General features: G+C 48.9%; 1 protein-coding gene across 1 annotated transcript; it reads right to left on the bottom strand.

Moving 5' to 3' along the window:
• Window positions 1-1,010: 1,010 nt before the first annotated feature.
• On the bottom strand, window positions 1,011-22,362 carry PtA15_17A144 (uncharacterized protein; the record flags this gene model as incomplete). The annotated part of the gene is made up of 5 exons (XM_053164229.1): window positions 1,011-1,103; window positions 1,219-1,775; window positions 21,576-21,788; window positions 21,872-21,937; window positions 22,032-22,362. 5 exons carry the CDS (start codon window positions 22,360-22,362, stop codon window positions 1,011-1,013), a joined length of 1,260 nt encoding a protein of 419 aa, XP_053028217.1.
• Window positions 22,363-23,192: the final 830 nt, after the last annotated feature.

Below are 23,192 nucleotides of genomic sequence, written 5' to 3'. Positions count from 1 at the left end.
TCATAAGTCATGTAATGCAAGCCAGATAAACAAACTGGGGTAACATACTTTAATTCTTTTACAATATGTTGTGACATTTCACAAACACTAGCCAGGTTAGAAGTTGCCAAGAAATGGCAGTTATACTCCTGGTTTGAGATTTGTGGTGGAAGGCCTGATAGAGTAAAATAAAATGAAATGTGTTTATTCCATTGCTTGGAGACGTTTCCAGAGGTGTCATCGGCGTAAAGAGTAATTGGCACATTCCGAATGATCTTTTTACCGGACTTCTCCCTCCAAGGGTTTGGAAAGACAATGATTTCCTCAGCGCACCCATCAATTGCTGGTGGAATTGATATATTTATCAGCTTAATTCACATTACCTAGACATACAAAAACTCAGGTAACTTGCCATATAGTTTACCAGCGCAAGCCTCATCCAAATAACGGCCATCTTCCCAGCGAATGTGAGAGTAGTCAATGTTGAAGTTTTTTGTTGCGACTGATGACAAGCGAGGATCATGGAATTCTAAGTGCATCGGCAGTTTTATTTTCAGGTGGGTACTAGTTTTGCCGTCAATAGTGCTTGTAATATTTGAAACCTGGTCGTCGTGGACCTCCCAGCACTTTGCATGTAATTCAGATTGGTAATTAAACAAGAAAATAGGTATCACAACCGCACGAGAAATCAACTGCACTGGTTCGTAAATATAGAAATGTTTTCCCTTGACATCACACATCTGAGGCCGTTGGGCGCGCGATAAACCAGTCAACCACTTCCCTGATTGAGAGAATTTACTGATCATGAGGCCGTTGGTCCACTCGGGATAGTAGTCCAAGTGTTTGGAGACTTGTGGATTCGCCAAATCCTGCCAGCAACATATTGGGAAACTTATCAGTGATTTGAAGAGTGCATGCAGTGATAGATAGAGAAACAACTGACTTGACTCAAGATTTTCTTTGAACTCAGAGAGTAGCAAGGGACGTCAAATACTGAAACCAACGATTGAAGCTTGCTGCCCAGCAAATCCCTAATTCTTGCTCGGGACAGTCGAACAGTACCCCAATCCGGTAGTTTGATGTTGCAGAGGCGCAGGATTCCTTTTATCTTGTCGTAAAGAGTCCTGGAAACCATTGAATGGCTGTGCCCAATGATCAGTGAGGCAATGAGATCCTAGGAATTAGTGAATTCAAATGGTGTCAGTACAAAAGTGAGTTCACACAAGCCGTTCCACTTACCTCCTTGTTCCTGAATGGGTACCATTCACTAGTGTTCACCCGATCTGATCTGGTATCAGTCCTCAGAATAGGTCTTGTTTTGGCCGTGCTTGATTCGGCCCCCGGTTCCTCAGGCGGCTCATTATCCTTGTTGGCGCGGATGGCGGCCACTTCGGTATTCTTCAAGCGGATCCAGTCGGGTGGTTGGCTAGCGGGAATAGCGGAGCTGGGATCTTCTTGGAGGCCTCTGGCCTCGACATGCTCCACGTGATCAGCAAGTCGGCGACTGTCATCCTCACCAGATGTAAGAGCAGCATCCAGTACTTGCAATCTCTCGAGGCGCTCCCAAAAGTGCATTTCATGGGCATCATCCTCAGCGTGGTCAGTTTGAGGCAGGTCAATTTGAGGCATGGGTCTTGGCAAGGGCTCAGCTTTGGTGCGATTTGCTATCTGCAGGTCGTCCCTTTTTTTGATATTATCTTGGTGTGTTTTTGACTGGCAATGCCTGCGCCAGTTCTTCGCTCCGGTGGCCCGTGGACATGGGTTGCAATGGTAAACACCGCCGGTAAGTTCGTAGTCTAAACCAGACATCATAAAAGCTGTTAATTGCAGTGACGTGGTTGATGGAACATAGAGAAAGCCAGGAAGATCAAACCTTTTTCTTCTTTTTCTTCTTCTGGAGTCAGGTGGCGATGTGACATCCTGCCACCGAGGGGGAAGTTGGTGGTTGTTTGCAAGAACGGTATTGGTGATCAAAGTCACCCGTTTGGAGGGATGGCACGGGATAGAGCGTATGCCTCACAGGATTCGGAATAACGTGTAACCTTACTGTTATCTGAAACCATTGGAACGGGGGTTTCAGATGGCATCAATGTCTGGGTTTCAGACGGCATGGATGTCTGGGCTTCAGACGGCATGGTCTGGGCTTCAGATTGCATGATGGTCGGGCCGCGCCCAGACACATTCCCATCGGGGGGCAGAGGACTGCGCCGGCCCGGAAGACCAGAGGGCAAGAGATGGCTGGTGCCGCTTGGTCGATCGGCCCCAGCGAAGCCCGACGGTGGGACATATGTACACCGAGGCCACGAACTTATAGCGGCACCACGACGGCACCTGAGGGCGTCATCGGGTCTATTGAGTCACACGGCGTCCCCATGGCCCATGCACCTGAATGGCGCCATGGCCGCAACGACCACCCAGGGGAGTCCTCCGGGGCGGATCCATCCGCTGCGCCCAGATGACCGGGGCGGCATGCAAGCGCCCCTGGGCTGAGCGTCACAAGGACGCCCACAGCACGGCCCGGCTTTTATGGCGGCACCTCTTGGCGCCATTGGGACGAGGGGACCCACGACGCCCCAGAAGGGTACTCCAAGGCGCCGTAATATCTGGGGGCGCCCACAGGGGGCGCTTTGTGGCGCCTCTAGAACCTTCGGTCATGATGGCGCCCTGTACCGTCCCAGTGGCGCGAGGGTGATGGGTACGCCATATCGACACAGCGACATCAGCCGATTCCCCCGGCTGTGTACCATTGGTAGAGGGACTTGCGCGTAATCCCAGTTTCGTGGCTTGACAGCAGAAATCCAGTTTGGTGTAGAGCACACTCTTTTGGCACTACAGCAATATCGAGAAAGCTTGCGTTTCCAGCGGTCCGACTTTGGACCGCCAACTTGACTTCAGCCACAGCTGACTTCAGCCAACAGAAGAATACAGCTTCTGTATCTCTCTGTCCCCCTCCTCTCTCTCTCTCCTCTCTCCATGCCCCCCCCCCCCCCCCGAATCCGGTCAGCCGCTGTGCCTCCCCCCCCCCCCCCCCCCCCCCCCCCCAAGCCACCGACCCACATTCCGGCCGCCGGAGTTTTTATCCAGCAACCGCCGAGTTTTTTTTCCAGCAGCCCCCGCCCGCCTGCCGTCCATCAATCGGCCTCACTAATCGACCCAAAATCTTTTGACCGGCCGATCGTGAGCTCCATTTCTCTTCCCCCTCCCCCATTGGCATCCTCTCCAGACTATCAGATCTGACAGTCCCACATCTTCAATCCAGCCTAACCGTCTCCCACCAACCCAAGTTTTGGACCCGCCCGCCCCAAAATCCAGACCCGGCAAAGAAATCTATTGTATGTTTTTATTTTTCACACTTGTGTTCCCTGCGCCTTCACATGCTGATCCGGCCATGTTGTACACGGCAGGGACCCATGTATACCCACCAAAGCTCAACCATTCCGCCCCTCCCTTTCCCTAATGATCCGAATGGATCACAGGAATCCTACTTGGGGCCGTCCCTCGGCGATGTCGGCGACTCGCAATTGTATGTCTTGTTTGGGGATTCGCAAGCCCCCTCTCAGTCCCAGCCAAACCAACCCGTGCCTCAGTCCCAGCCAAACCAACCCGTACCAACTGCGCCAAAAAAGGTAGAAAATGTCAGAACGATCGCCCTTGAATGTGCGGTATTTTCCCCCGCGGTGGCTCATAAGGGAAAGGCGGCGGCGTCAACCCCGGAATGGTCCAAGTTGGGCCACAGCGCCACGGATCGGCCTACTTGGACGACCAGCATCACCTCGCATTCGTGGACCAACTTCAAGTCGGAGGTCATGAACCGCGTTGGTGGCGAACGCGCCTACGTTGCGTTGCACCTCCGTACTATGGAGGCACAAGGAGGTACCCTGCAGTGGAGGTGCATCATCCGCAACAACCGAGTTTTTGGTGTCAAGGCCAACGTGGCAATTTCGACCAAGAAGGAATTCGAGGCTTTTGTCGCCGAGGTAGTCCGCAACCCTTCAAACAATGTGGTCATTAGGATCACTATGGATGATCCCGGGGCCCAGCAGAAGCAAGCTGCAGCGGTTTGTCCCTGCGCCAACATATTTTTACTTTGATTGCTTCAAAGCTAATGTGTTTTTCGTTTTTCTTTTGGATTCTAGGCAAGAGCTCAGGATGAAAACCTGGCTCTGAATTATGCCCCAGAAGAGACCCGGTTAGCACTGCAACGCAAGGCCAATCGGTTGGTCATGAATGTATGTTTATTTTTACCTTTGGTTTGTTTTATTCTAACCTTCTCCGAAGCTGATATGTTTGGCCACACATTCAGCCCAAGTCAGACGTGGACTCGGCCAAAATTATCAAGCTTGTTGGGGCAATAACCGCACACATCGTGACGAAGTATGGCGCGAATGGCGAGACTAAATTCATCAAAGATCCGATGAATCCAACGCAAAACTTGATCGGGATATACACCAATAACCTCTGGATTTGGGCCCGAGCGCTCTATTTCTCGGCCCCCCACGTTGACATGGATACTCCCCCGGTGACCAAAGATTTCCCAACAACCAAAAAGCCAGTATATACCCTTGAAGAGCTCGCCAACCGGATGCCTATTAATGCACGCACGGCGAAGGGGGCCACAAATACCGGCCAGACGAACAAGCACCCTGTGAAGGTCACCCCCAAGAGGGTTTCATCTTCTGGTCGCATTTTGCCAACCCGTGTGATGCCTGCCAGTCACGCTGCAACACCCTCAGGTTCAGGAACTGACGCTCCACCCTTGGATCGACTCACCGCCGATGACTTGCCTTCCCTGAACACAAAGAGAGCGATGTGTGCCCCGCCTGCTTCGACTACTCATTGGGGCAAGCCTTACAGTGGAGATATGGCACCTATATCTCAACCACGGGTCCTCTCCTCGGGCCCCGTGGGGATCCCCCTGGCCTCACCCACATCCCTCGGCCGCGAAGATCTCCCTGAATTGGATCAACTTGTGCCTCCCCTCAATTCCCTCCCGGGCTCGCCACTCCCGTCGAAGGGCCCCTCCCTATCCGTCAGTGACATGTTCCCTGCGGATCTCGGCCCAGAACCCGATGAGCTCGAAAGCTCTCACTCCGCCTTGGCCTCGGGCCTGCGCTCTCAAGCGAGCACGGATATAGAATACATCTCAGGCGGTCAAGACCGATCACCTGTTCGCAAACTTCCGCGGAGCCCTGCCACAGACGGCATGGCACACACCATGAGCCGGCTCAAATTCAACAATCGCCGGTCCCCGCCTCGCCCCAGTGGCTTATCTCCGACTCGTAAAGCCCCTGGTTCAGGTTCTACCTCAGCGAAGCTGGCCGCCCCCCCGCCCGTGGCAATACGGCCGCACCAGTTGACTCTCTGGACGGCTGGGTATCTGATTCTAGTCCGCCAAGGGTGATTCGCAAGCACGGACCCGGACGACTTAATGCAGCCGGCCGCGCGCTTGGAATGGAGGAGTTCCTTGATCACTGCAACTTCAGCCGAACTAACCCCAACCCACATGGTTTAATCAACATCGCGCTGGTCAGCCACTGGAGTTTTTTTGCAGAGACCGACTTGCGCGAGTTGAGAACCATGAACTTCCCAATCCCGATTGCGCGACAGCTTCTATCTGGGGCTAAGACCTGATTCCTACTCACTACGACGAATGAGTCGGTATGAATAACTCACCGGGCATTTGTGAGCTGCTGAGTATCCCAAGGTTTTTTTTGGAGGCATGTGCCATTTTTTTCCTTGCGGATCAGCCCCATAGCAGCCACAACACACGCTCTTTCTTATATTTATCTTGATCCTATGATTGATTTCTTTTGATGCCTTGGAATTTTCTTGCTTCACTACTAGTAGTTTATCATATCTCGGATTGTTTTTGCTTAACAATGATTGACTTGTTTTTATATATTGATACCAATATCGGGAATACACGCATAATTCTCTCTTATGTTGTCATGCACTGCACCCGCGGAAGTTACGAGTGCATGTCTGCAAAACAGACAAGTCCCACACTCCCACATGCGGGCGAAAGCGAATTTGGGGTAAGTCCCGTGTTTTTGACTGGCAGACAGGCCCCTCATAAACAAGGCGAAAACGGACAAGTCCCTCACTCCCAAGGGGCCTGTCAAAAACGGACAAGTCCCTCACTCCCTCATGCGGGGGAAAGCAAATTCACATTGGTGCACTCATCACTTAGAGCTGGTTCACAGCGCCGTCGGCGCGGTCCAGGCCGCTGGGAAACAGGGTAAGAGTATGTGTTGAGAGTTCTGGCCCCTCGGGCCCGTGGATTACCAAATTTATTGAGACTAATGTGATAACTCAATGATATGGGATACAAGGCAATAATTGACCATTGAACAAGGGGGGTAGCAGATTAGGAAGCAAGCAAAGGAGGTGCAGTTCCCCGCGGTTGGGATCTAGGGTCAATACCCACTGCCCCTGAAGAGGTTGCTCATCATGCCAGGGTTCACCAGCGTGGGGAGGAACGCCTTGATGATGTCGGCGTCAATCTCGGTACCCGTGAGTAATCGCTGTCGTTTCAGTTGAGATTTGAGGGCCGAAAAAACCTTCTCAATCGGATTCATATCCGGAGAATAAGGCGGTAAGTACACCAACAACACCTGATTGTCCATACATATGTCGGCGATCCTACCCCGGTGATGGATCGCCGTGTTGTCCATGATAAGGACACTGTTGCGGCCGGGGAACGGATTCATGACAGGCATCTAAAACCCGAGAAATTGACAAATGTTTAGCTTGTGCGGATGCGCATAAGGGGACATTCGAATGATATGGCCTACCAGGACGTCCTCCAGGAAATATTCAATGTCTATTTGCCGCATGGACCCCTCTTGAGCCATCACACAGAGCATCCCATCAAGGGATACCGCAGGCAACACCGACATGCGCGTGGCATTGTGTTCTTGATGAATCTGACTTGTCCGACGTCCGTGGGTAGCCCACGCCTTGTTGCGGGAGTGTGTGCCAAGAGACACACCACACTCATCTGGGAACAAACAGGAATTTCAGCTGCGTTGGTGGGGAATATGTGAGCATCAGAAAATAACAGACGCACCGATGAAAACAAAGTAGTTTGACGGGTATGGGCTGATAGTGGCCGTAAATACCGCCCTTTTGTGAGGACATTGCTTCGGGTGAACCGTCCGGGCTACTTTCTTCGTAAAGTTGAGCCGGTTCCTCAATTCGTCCGATATAGAAGAAAGCGGGTGCAGTTCCCCGGTCATGGCTGCAAGGTGGGATTGGATCTCATCCAAGTACAGCGTTGGTTCTAAGTCCAGCGCGGCTAATATAAAATCTCTTTCCTCCGCGGTGAAAGATAGGGGACGGCCGCGGTCGGCGTATAAGGCGGGGTTGCGCACAACATCCTGGGTGGTCCGGTACAGCCGATTCCAACGCCCAAGCGAGTCTGGAGACACCTTGTGGTCGATGGTGCTGTTGATCTCGTCGAGCATGAGTCTTTGGAGGCTAAGCTTTACCACGATCACTTTGACGTCTCGCGAGTATTTCACAAATACCATTCTGGTTACTGCATTCAGCGGGTGTAGTTGGAGACTGGTCAGTATCCTTGGTGTTGCGGAAATGATATCTAATGAGTACTGGCCAACGGAGAACCCACAGGGGGGTTCCGTTGATTCTGTCGGGTAATCAAATGGCGGCTAGGTGTCGCGGCTCCTGTGATGGGAGAGGGGACTGTCAGATCTGATAGTCTGGAGAGGATGCCGATGGGGGAGGGGGAAGAGAAATGGAGCTCACGATCGGCCGGTCAAAAGATTTTGGGTCGATTAGTGAGGCCAATTGATGGACGGCAGGCGGGCGGGGGCTGCTGGAAAAAAAACTCGGCGGTTGCTGGATAAAAACTCCGGCGGCCGGAATGTGGGTTGGTGGCTTGGGGGGGGGGGGAGGCACAGCGGCTGACCGGATTCGGGGGGGGGGGGCATGGAGAGAGGAGAGAGAGAGAGGAGGGGGACAGAGAGATACAGAAGCTGTATTCTTCTGTTGGCTGAAGTCAGCTGTGGCTGAAGTCAAGTTGGCGGTCCAAAGTCGGACCGCTGGAAACGCAAGCTTTCTCAATATTGCTGTACACCCTACAAACTCCAAAAACCTTAATTTTTTTTTCACCTTGGATGATGGCCTTGATCTTGCCGTCATTCTAGTCTGTTCAGATTTTCAATTTTGAGCTTTAAGTATCTTATATATTAGGGGGTTTCAAACTTGAAATCAGGTTTCGCAGGACCTTGCGCAGGTCCAATTTCCAGGAAAAAATTTCACTGCCAAAAACAGCAACCTGGGGGCTCTAGTTTGAACGCCCCCAAACTGCAAAAAACTCCTGATCTTGCATCAGGAGTTTCCAACCTGGAGAATCTTTGGCAGAAATATTTTGTCCGGTTAACTCCAGGAGTCCGGACCGGTCCTTCCAGTGTGCGCACACAACCCAATGATTGGTATTTACCGGTCCTTCAGTGCGCGCACACAACCCAATGGCCGGTATGTACCGGTCATTGAGTGGGTACACAACTTAGGAATAATTTGATGACAGGTCTGTACTGGTCATCGAGTGTTGTGAGTCTCAATGACCAGTACAAACCTGACCAGCCCGCCATAGAGTGACACAACGTACATACCCAACCGGCCATTGAGTGTTGTGTCACTTGATGGCCGGTACAGACCCGACTGGCCATCGAGTGTTGTGTCACTCGATGGCTGGTACAGACCGACCCAACTGGCCATCGAGTGTTGTGTCACTCAATGGCTGGTACAGACCCGACCGGCCATCAAGTGTTGTGTCACTCCAGACCCGACTGGCCATCGAGTTGTGTTGCTCGATGGCCGGTACAAACCCGACCGGCCGTTGAGTGTTTTGTCACTTGATGGCCGGTATAGACCCAACTGGCCATCGAGTTGTTGTGTCACTCAATGGCCGGTATAGACCCGACTGGCCATTGAGTTGCGTGCGTAATCACGGGCCGGTTGAGTGGCCGGCTCACACTCGATGGCCGGTATGCGGGTGTGATTGGGGATAGGTGAAAACACCCTTGAGGGGGTGTTTCTGACCTTTTTCCTGCTCCTGGACCTGATCTCCTGGAGCGTTTTTCGAAGAAGGAAATCAGGTCCGCAGGAGAGGTTCCAGGTCCATTTTTTTTCCTGATTCCTGGGACCTGCGCGACCTGATTTTTAACTTTGAAACCCCCTATTTTTTTGAAAACTCCGGGTCTCAGAGATCTCTCTTCTCCAAACCCATGATCTGTAATTAAATCTTAAATTAATTTTCCTCTTTTTTTCCGATCACCCTTGATCAGTAAGCTACAGTCCTGCAGGCAAGGTCTACATACCGAGAATCAAAGGATCAATCTCGGCCCGACGGAACCCGCTCCATTGGCCACAACGGCTAATCTCGGCCAGACGGAACGGAACTCGCTCAATTCATCGGGATCTGGTTCCCTCAACGGGACCCGCTCACCTCATCGGCGACAGCAATTGATCTCGGTCCGACGAAACTTGCTCAATTCATCGGGATCTGGTTCCCGCACGGTAAGTCCATCTCATCACATCCCCTACCCAACCCCAAAAGTTCTGCGCGTGTGGTGCGCGGCCAATCAACTTGATCCTGCTGTCTCGGACAGCTTGATTTTTGAACAGTTTCTTGGCTAGACTTTTAGGGGACATCGGAGTTGCACTTGATGATCTTGAGGGAGAACTCAATGAAGAATTTGATGAAGAACTCGATGGAGAGCTTGATGATGCCCCCTTTGGTACTTTGATTGGTACTCTCGGCATGTCGGCGGTGGCTGTCTGTTGTTGATGTTCTGAGTTCCCCCTCATGGATTGTGACCAACAACTCCGCAAGACCGCGCCAAGGAGAGCTTACCAAGAGACTTACAGAATGTCCTGGGCCCTCATGTGAAAAGAGATATGGCTTTCATACTTTCACGGTCCGACGGCACAAATTCCTATCGGACATTGCAATGGAAAAAAAGAGGATTTGGAGGCAGTTTTCTTTTGTCAATAGAAAATCAGGTTGTCAACCTATGAGAAAGCTACATAGCACAAAAAATGCGCATCAAGACAAAAAAGAATTCTATCTATTGGAATTGTCAACTGAGGGCGTTGATTTTTTTTATATCTGTTTTAAAGAGGTAATTTGAGTAATTTGGCAATGCTGCCAGCCCCGCGATCCGACTTTGCGCATAAGCCTCTCTAAGAGAGTGTTGCCCCCGCAACACCCGCAGAGAGGCTGCTTAAGCTTGAAACATGATGTAATTCAATTGCTTTACTTTTTTTGGCTCTGGTTAGATTCCTGGAGCCTAGGCTAGCCTGGAAGGGCGAGTATACTGCTTCCCAAGCTAGCCAAGTGAGGGTTGGGGGTAAGGTGCCTCACTCTGGAAGACGTGTCCAGGACGTCAACTCGACCTCAAGACGAGGAAGGAGCTGCGTCGCTTGGCTTCGTGGCAGAGGGAGAGGAAACCTTTACAAAAACAAAAGATCTCGCCACAAGGGCGAGGGGGGTACGACCTCAGACCCAGGGTGGGCGGGTGGTGGCGGAAAAATAATAGGGGCTAATAACCCGATTGACGCTTGCTAGCGCGTGGAGAGACTACGGAGGACAGAGTTTGCTTCGGTGACTGAGCAATGGGGGAGATGGAAAGAGGGAACCTCTCTATTTATCTAAAGGTTTAGGCCCGGAGACTACCGGGGCCATAATGTAACAACTGAGCATTTTTTTGATTAATATTTAGACATCTTTCAGATTTACAGATAGAAGCGTTCATAATAGGGGGGTTCACGATTGGATTTTTGGCTTCTGGTGGCCACCTAAAATGTTTCTTGCTGGTGCGCATTTGGGCTTAATTTTAGGCTTAAATCACCGCCACAAAAACACACCAGAAGCCATAAACCGCTACTGGTCACCAATCAGGCAGCATAAAAATTTAGATCCACATATGTAAAGCGGTGATCTTGCCTCCCATATCAGACCCCCCTTACATCTGTCCCACACACCCAGCGGTGGGCAGATACGTTCTCCAAATGGATAACTCTGCCGGTAACGTAACCTTTACAGTTACGTTATCTGCTAGTTATAGATATCTAATTCGGAGTTACGATATCTCCTGCAGAAAATGGCCTCCAATCTATCTAGTTACGTTCCCTGGTTATTTTGAACAAAACCAGTTACGTTACATTTTTTCCCAGATTTGGGTAACTTTGGTGTAACTTTCTGGTAAAGGCCCTGATTTGTGGTTGTTTTTATCAATATAAGCAAGATGTTTGCTCAAGTTGACACTAAACAACCACATAAACTCAGTATGCTGCCAGGAAGCCACATTAAAAGTTGTTCAGAGTGAGGGTTGAACCCACAACTTCAAATGTCACTAACCTGAGAGAGGCAAGCCTTAACCAATAAGCTAAAGACATGATACCAACTTGCTCTTTTTTTCAATAATCTCAACCCCCTTTACAAAAAGCTCTATATCAAAAAAGTTACGTTACCAAAAACATAAAAAATCAGGTTGAAAAAACAGTACTTTACTGCAAGAATTTTGTACGTTACCAAAATGGCCAATTTGGATAACTAAAAAGATGTTACGTTATCCAATTTCACTGCTGTAACGTAAAGTAACGTATCTGCCCACCACTGACACACCCGATCCGAGTTCCCATCCACAACCGATCCAAGTTCCCATTCACACACGACCAAGCTCAGTTGACCCAGGCAACCGCTCCTGCTTCCTCTGAATCTGATTTGGGTTGGAACCCCCGGTAAGTTCCTCTCACATATTGCTTTTCACCTAACCCTTCCTCAATCATGATTCCGTTCATGGCTTTTATGGTGGACCCAATCAAGCATATGCGGATGGGAAAACATACAGGCAATTGCGGATGATTTACCAGAAGATGACATAGCCCAAAATGGAACTGTTGGCTGACATGTGCTCCAAACCGGCTCATAGGACATCGCACCGTGTGTCATTCAATCTGTCTCATATCAAGCAACAGCTTTTCTTGACTCTTTCGGACCCGGGGCCCCCAAAACCTCTTGTCTGACATCCCAAATGAGCATAATCAGTCAGGTACATCCATAATTCCTTCTGACACGGCACTGACCTCATTCTGTGTGTGCTTTGTATTGTGTTCAATCTGTATTGATGAGATTCATCCCCAGTTGGATCCCAGTCTGCTCAATTCCGCATCCAGCATACAAACAGACCAGTCCCTTCATATATCAGATCTCAACTTTGAGTCTGATTTGTCTAGTGCTTCGCTGAACCCAATGCCCAAATCCCCGACCTCGACCCCTGAGCCGGCAACCGGGAAGCCCAAACGACCCCGCTGAACAAAGGCCCAGATGATCGTTTATCGGGCGGAGCAGGCCAAAGCCGCAGTGGAGCAGGACAGACTCAAGAAGTTGAACGCAGCCGATAAGTACAAAGGCCAAAAGCCCAAGAATACCGGTCCGCGCGCTCGCAATCCGCCTTGGGCTTCCCAATTGTCCAAACGGGTTTCCACCCCCCAATTGACTCAGAGTATTTCTATCGGCTCGGCACCGGCTACCGTCACGGACGCTAACCCACAGTTTATTGCTGAAGATTATGAGAATGTCTGTGCTTACCTTGAGGACGAGGCTAACTACACCCGTCTCTATGTTGATGGGACAAAGACTGTGGTTGGAACGACTAAGGTTACCAAGTCGGCGGCCTACGACATGTTCACCATCTACATCAATGACAATTCCAACCACCGTCTGCGACTCACCGGGAGCCAGCTCCGCCAAAGGATTGATGGTTACACGGCGGCCTCCCCAATTTTTTATGTTAAGATGGAAGGAAAGGCTGATCAACCTTGTGTCGATTATTGGTTGCTAAATGGTATGACTATCAGGGATTCATATCCTCTTCCGGTTATCTCTCAGTTGCTAAATAACTTACATGGTTGTAGATTTCTTTCAAAAATTGATCTTAAAGCAGCGTTTAATCTTTTAAGGGTTGCCGAGGGTCACAAGTGGAAAACGGCTTTTCGTACCCCGTGGGGTTTATATGAATATCTCGTGATGCCTTTTGGGTTGGCCAATGCTCCCGCCACTTTTCAACGTTTCATACAACACGTCTTGCGTGAGTATTTAGACGTTTGCTGTTTTGTATACATTGATGACATTTTAATTTTTTCACGAACAGAAGAATCACATTTTGATGATTTACGCAAGGTATTAGGAAAATTGAGGGAATATTCTTTAAAGGCTTCTTTGTCTAAATGTGAGTTTTTTTGTCCTAAGGTTACGTTTTTAGGTTTTGATATTACGGCCAAAGGTTTAAAGATGAATAAACGCAAGTTAGAGACAATCCAAGATTGGCCTTATCCTTCTAATTTGAAGGGTTTGCGAAGATTTCTGGGATTTACTAATTTTTACAGGAAGTTTATTCCAAAATTTTCGCAGGTAGCGGGCCCTTTAACGACATTGACTCAAGAGAAAATTGGAAATAGTGTGGGTTTTAAGACGGACGACTTGTTAGCGGCTTTTGAAGAGCTGAAGAGGTTGTTCATGGAAGAACCTTTATTAAAGCATTTCGACTTTGATAAACCACGAATTGTTCATTGCGATGCATCAGGTTTTGCCATAGCAGCAGTTTTGAGTCAGAAGGATATTCACGGACAGATTTTTCCAGTGAGTTATTTTTCTCAAAAGCTAACTGATCGCGAACGTTCGTGGCCTATTTTCGACATTGAGCTTTTAGCAATAGTGGCTGCGTTTGAGGATTGGAGGGCTTGGTTAATGGGGACAATGGAACCGGTACAAGTTTTCTCTGATCATTCTAATCTTTTACATATCCGAACTGCTAAATATCTTTCTCCAAAGCAAGCGCGTTGGGCAGGGTTTTTAGATAACTTTCATATGTTAATTTACCATATTGCGGGTTCAAAAAATCCAGCGGACGGTCCAAGTCGAAGAGATGATTTTGTGGGTTCGCGGCAGGATATCTTAGAGTCTGAATCGTTATCAAAAAAGATGGTCAGTTGTGAAGAGTTGTTGGCTGAGGATACCAGTTCACGTGTCGGGTTTAACGGTGTTCATGACATGGGTTTCCAACGTCCTAACAAGCAATTGCTCTCTTTCTTTAAGCGCAACTATACGGATGCTGAGTTGAAGCTGAAGGGTGTGAGTCAAGGAGATGACGTTGTTTGGTTTAAGGATAGGGTTTTAGTCCCGGCATCTCTTCGAGTGCGAATATTGACCATGTATCATGATGCACCAACGGTGGGTCATCCAGGGGTGGCTAGGACACTTTCGACACTCACGCGCACCTTTTCTTGGCCGCAGGTAAAAGCTTTGGTGATTGATTATGTCAAATCTTGCGATTCTTCTCAACGAGTGAAAGCGCGGAGGCAGTTAAGTGATGGTCAGTTAGTATCGTCGGTCCCGGACGAAAAGCCTTGGAACACTATAGGTATGGATATGATAACTAAGCTTCCTCTTTCAGGGGGTTTTTATTCAATTTTGGTTGTTATTGATTTGTTAAGTAAATTGACGCATTTCATTCCTTGCAAAGAATCGTCTTCATCCGCGGTTTTGGCAAATTTATTCAGAAAGAATATTTTTCGTTTACACGGGTTGCCTGAAAGGATAGTTTCTGACAGGGGGGCAACGTTTGTAAGTGAGTTTTGGAAGTCATTGATGACAGCTTTAAGTATTAAGAGTTCTTTGTTGACGGCGTATCATCCGCAAACTGATGGACAAACAGAGCGTATGAATCAAGTATTAGAGGATTATTTACGTCATTTCTGTTCATATTATCAGGACAATTGGGATCGTGTTTTGGACATGGCCGAATTTTCAATTAACAATTTGGATTTGGCAAGTTTTAAAGTCTCTCCATTTTTCCTCACGTATGGCCATCATCCAAGATTTAATATTATAACTGAATCTTGTGGTCGCAAGGATTTGGACAATTTTATTATGGATTTGCAGTTAACACAGGAGACAGCGATGGAGTGTTTAGATTTAGCTAGAAAGAAACAAGCAAAGTATTATAATTTAAAGAAGAAACCGGCTCCAGTTTACAAGGAAGGTGAGTGGGTATTGTTATTACGGAAATTTATAAAAGCTAGACGTTTGAATTCTAAACTGGATTATAGATACATAGGCCCATTTCGAGTTGTTGAAATGGTAGGAACTAACGCAGTACAGTTAGATATTGAGAAGGAATATCCGAAATTACATCCTGTTTTCAATGTGTCTCTTATAGTGCAATACGTTGGTCCAAATGCTCTTGTCAACCGCGGTTTAGTTGAAGGTATTAAAGAAAAATATTATACGGATGAGGAAGTGGTGGATTGGGGTTTGCTGAAGTCGATTTTGGACGCGCAGATGGTAAAGAAGGGTAAGTATGAATATTTGCTTTTGTGGAGTAATTCTACTGTAGGTAATGATAAGTGGGTTGCGGAAGAAAATCTTCCAGAGAAGCTAAATTTACGCATAAAGAAATTTCAGGAAGTTCATGGTGAGTTGTTTGGGCTTGCGAAGAAAAAGAGAGGTAAAAAGGCGGCTGTAGCTTTGGGAGAGTCATAGGTATAAGGTAAGTCTTCTTTGTAACGACTGAGCATTTTGTTGATTAATATTTAGACATCTTTCAGATTTACAGATAGAAGCGTTCATAATATGTAAGTGTCATGCGCTTTAAACATTATGAAATGGTTATGCCAGTTTTGAGATAAATTATTGTTGTTTTTATTAGTTATTACCCAGTTGTTTTACAAATGTAACTCGTCATCATTCTTATATATTTTACCTTGTATTTGTTCTTTGTCCCCTTTTCTTTCTTTCTTCATCTCGTGATCTTTGTTCTTTATTTCTCATTCTTATTGGAAAATACTAAAGTAGCTATTCGACACAACAAACACCTCTTTCCATTATTGATAAAGCAATTCTCATTAGAGTTCTAAGAGAATTGTCTTTCCCCTCGGTCTTATGCTAGGCTATCTTGCCAATTGAGATAAGACTTGTAGGTGGGCCTTCACACATAAACTCCTTTGGTTTTCCCAGAGCGGGTTTGTCCCTCAAGGGGTCTCTATAAATAGAAGGGTTTCAGGATAGATCCTGCTTCTGGCCATGTATTGTTTTGGCTTATAACTTGATGGGGACTTTGCGTCCACATTGGTCGGTGGCGGTAGAAATCGTGACAATGACGCCACCGGCGCTTAGGGGGTGTCACACCTTCTGGTTCCACGGAACTAAACACTTCTCGCCACGCTTCCAGTAATGGACAATCCGTGTTGCTCTTACGGTGCGAGGGGGGCCCAAGCGGTGCAGGGGGCCTGTTGGGCTTTTTGTCCCACGGACACTTAGTTCAACTTATTCTCAGCAGGACTGAGGGGGTCGCCTTGCGCTCGGGAGCGCGTAGCTATACAGCGTGGATCTCATTCGGCAAACATGATGTAATTCAATTGCTTTACTTTTTTTGGCTCTGGTTAGATTCCTGGAGCCTAGGCTAGCCCGGAAGGGCGAGTACGCTGCTTCCCAAGCTAGCCAAGTGAGGGTCGGGGGTAAGGTGCCTCACTCCGGAAGACGTGTCCAGGACGTCAACTCGACCTCGAGACGAGGAAGGAGCTGCGTCGCTTGGCTTCGTGGCGGAGGGAGAGGAAACCTTTACAAAAACAAAAGATCTCGCCACAAGGGCGAGGGGGGTACGACCTCAGACCCAATTCTCGAGTAAGGCTCGAGCCTCAGGGAGTTCCCTTGTCAATTGTTTCTAATTCCCCGATGAGTAAATTTCAAGTAGGGTTCTATTTACTAGTTTGCTGTACTCGAGGAGGCAATGGCCCAACAACGGTCTAGATCTTCCATCAAGGATATCGCGTCGGCTTTTTCCTGTGAAGTGTAAGGCCGGATGTATAGCTTGTAGCACTCCGATACCCATCTTCCTAGGCGACAGATGTCTTTGACGTTCACACCCATTGCGTTCCGGAATGATGCTCCTCCTACTCGGAAAGAGTGTCCGGAGATGCCTTGGAAGTCTCCTTTCTTCCACACAGCGGTGAGAGTTTTGGTGACGTTGCTTTTGGTGAGGTGGCGACGGGTTCCGGAGGCGTCAAAGTACCCGAAGAGGGATGACTGCTGTCCTTTTGATTCCAGGAGACGACGTTTCACTGCTTCGACTGGACATAGCGCGTTGCCGATGGCCTTTAGGTCGATGTGTTGGACTTCCCCGGGTTTACAGGTTTTGGCGTACCGGAGAGTGTCAAGTGAGCTTTATCTTTGTCTTCCCAGCCGCCGTTACAAATTTCACATCTGAAGTCAACAGTGAGTCGGCGTGGTCTACGGTTCCAGAGTCTTTACTGTAGGTAAGTTCGCCAAGCCTGGCCATGCCCCAGAAGGCGGTGATAGCGAGGTCTAAGACTGCTTGCTCCATTGGTCCTTCCCGTTGTAATTGCTCGACAAGGTAAAGAAGGTGTTTGAGGTGGACGGCTCCTTTCTTAGGTTTTGCTGGGTGCGAGGCGTCTGCCTTGGCCGATGATTGGAGTAAGATTTTCACCATCTTGTCCATGGAGTCAGGGTAGCGTTTCCGGTGGTAGAGGTGCCACACCTTGATCCCATTCAGATACTTCTCGAGGGTACTCGCGGCAATAGCCTGCGTCTCGTCTTTCCCTTCGTCTCTTCCGGCCCAAAAGCAGAAGTCATAGACATTGTCTTCTGATATCGGTAGGCAATAGTCTCTGATTCCTTGGGCCGCTTTGAAGCGGGTGAATTTCTTGACAGCGGTGTTGAGCGTGAGGAGAGAGTTCAACTTGTAACTCCTTAGAAAATAAAGGTTTTGTGGCGTAGGAGTCTTCTCAACAGTCCTGTCCCGAAGGAAGGGTTTGATTTTGTCAAGTGGGAGCATTTCTCGGGGATACAGAAATATCTTTGGACACCCGTTTGGGGGGGGGGGGGGGGAAGGCGAACACTTGATTACTTATATGTTATCAGGGCTGGTAAATGAAACGCAATATGAAACATGAGGGAATCAGAATGGGAAGACATAGTAGGTGCGTCATCTCAACCAACTCGGGAAGGCTTAGTACAGGACTTGGAACATATATTGCTCTAAATCAGCAGAGAGGTGTATGGGGACTACCCGGTGCCACTCGTGTCCGTCTCTAACACCTCTGGAGAGTGCATCTGCCTTGTTCTCTGCCAAGGTCACCCTTTGCGCTTCGATATCAATTTGTAACTCGACTAGGGTGTCTTGAATGATTTTCCATTCTTCATTCACCCATTTGTCCTTGGATTTGCGCTTGCGGATCGCACCTTCTATTGTTGTATTATCTGTCCATACTATGAAGGTCTTGCCTTGTTTAATACCTAGAGATCCTAACATCAATAGGCCTAGGCGGATAGCGACAGTTTCCAACCAGGCAATGCCCTTCTCGTGGTTCGATTTTTCCTTCCAATCTTGTATCAATTGAAATTGGGCCCATCGGCGGCCTATCATTACACCAATGCCAAAACCCGTCGATGCGTCACCCACCCACCCTATTTCCGTTGGGGCGGGGTTTGGGATTTACCGGGTTTCCTTAAAAGTGACGAGCGTGTGGAACCAGCGGTCTAAGTCATCTTTTACGTCTTCTGGAAGTGTCCGTGATGCGGACTTTGTCACCCAGCTCTTAAGCCAGCGGTAGAAGCTACACAGATAGCATCTGAGCTGGGGTAACAGGTAGGAGACGTGATTAAGGCGTCCTACCATGACTTCGACGTTATTATAGGAGAAGGTTTGTTGAATCAAGAAGCCCTTGATTTGGTCAACACGTTCGAATAGTTTGCCTGTTGGTAAGCGGACAGTCTTGTTGACCCCGTTCCATAAGAAATCGATGTACTTTTGCTCTGGTGCAAACGCCGAGAATTTCTCGTCGTTTGTTTTGACACCCAAGACGTTCGAGAAGGCAACAATGTTGGTCATCTCCGTTGTGGACTTCACATATTTCACAAAGAGGTTGTCGTCAACCCAACGGAAAATGGAGATCAAATCGAATCAATGTAGCATGATCTGCTTCCAGGCATCCGCAGGGCGCCCAAAAGAGCCGCATCCTGCAACTCTGCCGAAGGTAATTCTGGTGTCTAACAGGAGATCACCATTGAAATCTTTCACCAGTAAGTACGGCCATTGATCCATAGCCGTTGGGATTTGGCAATAAGCCTTTTCCCAATCGAAGATAGCTAACCAGCATGGTTTCTCTCTTTGGCGTAAGAAGCTTGAAACTATGTTGAAATTGTCCCAGGTGGTGGCGAAATCATCCGGGTTAACAAAGGAGTTAACCGAGGGAGTCTCCGGTCTAGAGTGTGGGTAGGATAAGTTGTTCGTCGGGCGTAAAGAGCCGTCACCGTTGACTACCGCGCCGAGTGGGTTAGATCTAAAAAAGCCAAAATGCTTTGAGACCTCGGCATGTTTAAAGGGACCGAACATTCGACCACTCGAGAGTTCTTTCTAGAGTTTCTCTTCAATGGTGTCTTTGACTTGCCAAGCCAAAGCATGGTTGTCTGGGGTGAAGAAGGCTCTATTCGGGCCTAGCGAATGTTTTGGAATACCTTGATGGAAGCCGTTTCTGAAGCCGTCAAGGACGTCGGCGAACTCAGGTAAAAGGTCTGCCTCCAAGAGAGCAGCCTCCCAAGCGCCAATATTCATTTCACAAGATACTTTTGTGGGCCAGCGTGGAAGCAGGGCGTTATGTTGGTTGGGGTTGAAGGGGCCCGCCACAGTTTCATTTTTCGAGGCCTCTTGAGCGCATAGGAGCTGACGAGGGGGCTCGGATAAGGTCTGTTCAGGGTGTTCACTAAGCAGAGTATAGGGATGGTTTATTTCATTGGTTAGAAAAGGTAAATTCCCGTAAAGAAAGATAACAAGACTAGGGAAAAAGGAGCAACAGCGGAACTTGCGGAGCAAGACAACAACAAAAAAGGGAGTGATAGTGTTGTGTACCGCGAGAAGGGATGTTTCGGTGCCCATGTGGCTGACCCGAATTGGAAGAGGGGAGGGCAAAGGGATGATTTGTTTATCCAACGCTTAGGGGAAGGAAGAAAGGAATAGAGCCTACTGGGCAATCTTCGTCATCCCTTGGGCACTTTGTTTCGCAGCATGGTTGGGGTCAAAGTTGTTGCCTTTGTACCCGCTGCCCTTCGGGGCTCTGCTACCGGTGGGTTTCGCCGGGAGGGATGCCGAACCAGACGTACTAGCAACGTTAGAGGCTTTAGCGACAGCTTGCTTTTTCTCAGTCTTTGGAGCACCGGTCGTTGGGTCCCAATGAGCTCGAGTGCCATTTTCCGCATACGGATTGTCCGTGAAGTCGAGTTCATCGAACTTTCTGGCCGTGGCGTAGCACGAGTGGGCGATTTTGCTACGGAACACCAAGATATTTGCAACCGACTGAGAACCATCTGCCAACGCCACACAATGTGCAAAGGCGTTTGTTCTGACTTGAATGTCGTAACAGAGGGCAACCATGAAGCCGTCCTCGGCAAGAATTGCATCCGCATTTGCCTTATGGGCAAGGAGCCAGTTGGCCATGCGCTTGAAATTGTATTCGACCTTGAGGGTCGAATAGAAGTTTTGATGGTTGGAAGTCCAATCACTGAACAACTGGGTCCACTCGGACGGGTACGGATAGCCCGTGTAGCGGTTCCGGTCAGAGGATGAGTCTTCGAATTTCGACCTTTTTTCCGCATAGTAAAGTATTGCGCGGTTCTTCCAGGCTTCATTGAAGATTGTTAAGGGGATGGGTCCCTTGAGTTCTCTTATATTTTTATCGAAATAAGGGGTGAACCCCATTTCATCGTGTCTAGGTACAGCTTTGGTGTTGAATTGGATATCCCCAACAACGGATTCACCATCAGAATGGTTTTCTTTGTCTTCATGGTACTTTGGGATAAGTGCGTATTTGGCGTAAGGGTCAGGATGTTGAGTTGTCTGTTAGTCTGCTACCATGATGTATCACCACAGTATGGAGGGCTGTCGGATTGACCCTTGAGCACTACCAACCAACCACCCAGCTGGCAGCCACAAGCGTCTGTAGCCTAGTTGGTAAAGGCAGCACTCTAGTATGTGTCTCAGCATAGCTGAGGTCGTGAGTTCGACTCTCACCAGACACACTTCATTTTACAGTCTCTACAGGTTATGAGCCCAGAGCTACCTGAGCGCTACTCGCTTACAATAGAGACTTGATGAATTTGTGAATGCTTACTTGTAAGACCACGCAAACCCCTATAAGCCTACATCTAGATCACGGGTTCAATCCCTACGCTGATCATCATTCCTGGGTCTCATTCCCACTCTCTCTTGGGGTCAATCCCCACTTCCCATTATGTAGCAAGGGGGGGTGTTGAGTTGTCTGTTAGTCTGCTACCATGATGTATCACCACAGTATGGAGGGCTGTCGGATTGACCCATGAGCACTACCAACCAACCACCCAGCTGGCAGCCACAAGCGTCTGTAGCCTAGTTGGTAAAGGCAGCACTCTAGTATGTGTCTCAGCATAGCTGAGGTCGTGAGTTTGACTCTCACCAGACACACTTCATTTTACAGTCTCTACACAGGATTGACTGGCTTTTTAGGGCGCGTCTTACTGCTAAGGTCTTCGGCTGAGGCGGGCACAGGGTTTAAGGTCGCTTGCGACGGAGGTCTCGCCGACATCAGGGATTTGAACATCGCAAAATAGAGGTCTGAAGCTTTGTTGTCGCCAGCCTTCTCCGCGGCTAAGTCCTTTTCGACCAGGGTAGCAATGGTATCGTCGTTCCAGGCAGTACTCTTAAGGGTTGTAGCCGTGAGAGCGGCCTTGCCTGCGTCAAGCAAAGGAATGGGAGACGAGTCAATACTTTTCCTGGTAATCAACACCGTGTTAAAAACCAAACTAAGAAAGCACCTTTCGAAGAATCCTTGGGGGTAGGTTCTAAAACCTCTATCCCGGGCTCTGTACTTTCGTCGTTGGCTGCAACAAGCATACACGTTTTTTTTCTTTTTTTTTTTTTTAGTTTCTTGTTGACCTTAAGTGGCTGGGAGAGGGGGGGGGGCTTTAGACTTACTGTCGTTGGCCTCATATCTCTTGGATAAGTTTGTGCCTCCACTAATTCCCGTTGCCTTTGATGGGTTTGGGGTAGTGTCGGCAGGAGGCGCGTCTTTCCCCTGGGACTTGTGGGTTTTACTCTTCTTTGCCGCCGCATCACAAGGGATGGAAGGGGCTGGGTGGTGGAGAGTCGGGGTGGGCACCTCTACGGGATTGGCCGTGGCCGGGGTACGGGTAGTAGGGAGGCTAGTAGTAGAAGCGGAGTCTCTTGGCGCGAGAACATCAGGACTAGTGGTAGGATTCTTGGTTTTCCGGAAACCATCCGTTACAGCTTGGACTCTGTCAGACATAGTGCGTGGGTTCGCTGGATGGAAGTGAGAATCGGGACATCAGGTTATAGACTATTGGCGAAAAAATAATAGGGGCTAATAACCCGATTGATGCTTGCTACCGCATGGAGAGACTACGGAGGACGGAGTTCGCTTCGGTGACTGAGCGATGGGGGAGATGGAAAGAGGGAACCTCTCTATTTATCTAAAGGTTTAGGCCCGGAGACTACCGGGGCCATAAACTCCTTTGGTTTTCCCAGAGCGGGTTTGTCCCTCAAGGGGTCTCTATAAATAGAAGGGTTTCAGGATAGATCCTGCTTCTGGCCATGTATTGTTTCGGCTTATAACTTGATGGGGACTTTGCGTCCACATCGGTTGGTGGCGGTAGAAATCTTGACGATGACGCCACCGGCGCTTAGGGGGTGTCACACCTTCTGGTTCCACGGAACTAAACACTTCTCGCCACGCTTCCAGTAATGGACAAACATTGTTGGATTTCCCGCGCGGAATATCCGGTAGCGGTCACGTGATATCCGGTAAATACCCGGAATATCTGGTCGGATTCTCGGATTGGGCTCCCCACTCTCACGCCCATCGGGCCCTTTGTCTCACTCTCGTGGTTCGAGACAATTGCCTTAGAGCATCCTTACCGGTCGAGCTATGTTGGCGCGAGTTTTGACTCGCAGCTGTTGCAAACTAACTTAGCGACAGCGATTCAGCCGTATCGGTTCGGCTTGCGCGGGGTGGAGCTGAGTGGTGGGCGCGGGAAATGGCAGTTAGCTTCGAGCTAACCGTCACTAAATGTAGTGGCAGTTAGCTGAAATTCAAGCTTCCCACTAATTTAGCTTGGG

The sequence above is a fragment of the Puccinia triticina genome, chromosome 17A, assembly GCF_026914185.1.
Source record: "Puccinia triticina chromosome 17A, complete sequence".
Taxonomy (NCBI): domain Eukaryota; kingdom Fungi; phylum Basidiomycota; class Pucciniomycetes; order Pucciniales; family Pucciniaceae; genus Puccinia; species Puccinia triticina.
Note: the sequence above shows the minus strand (reverse complement) of the source record. Positions and strands in the feature narration are given on the sequence as shown.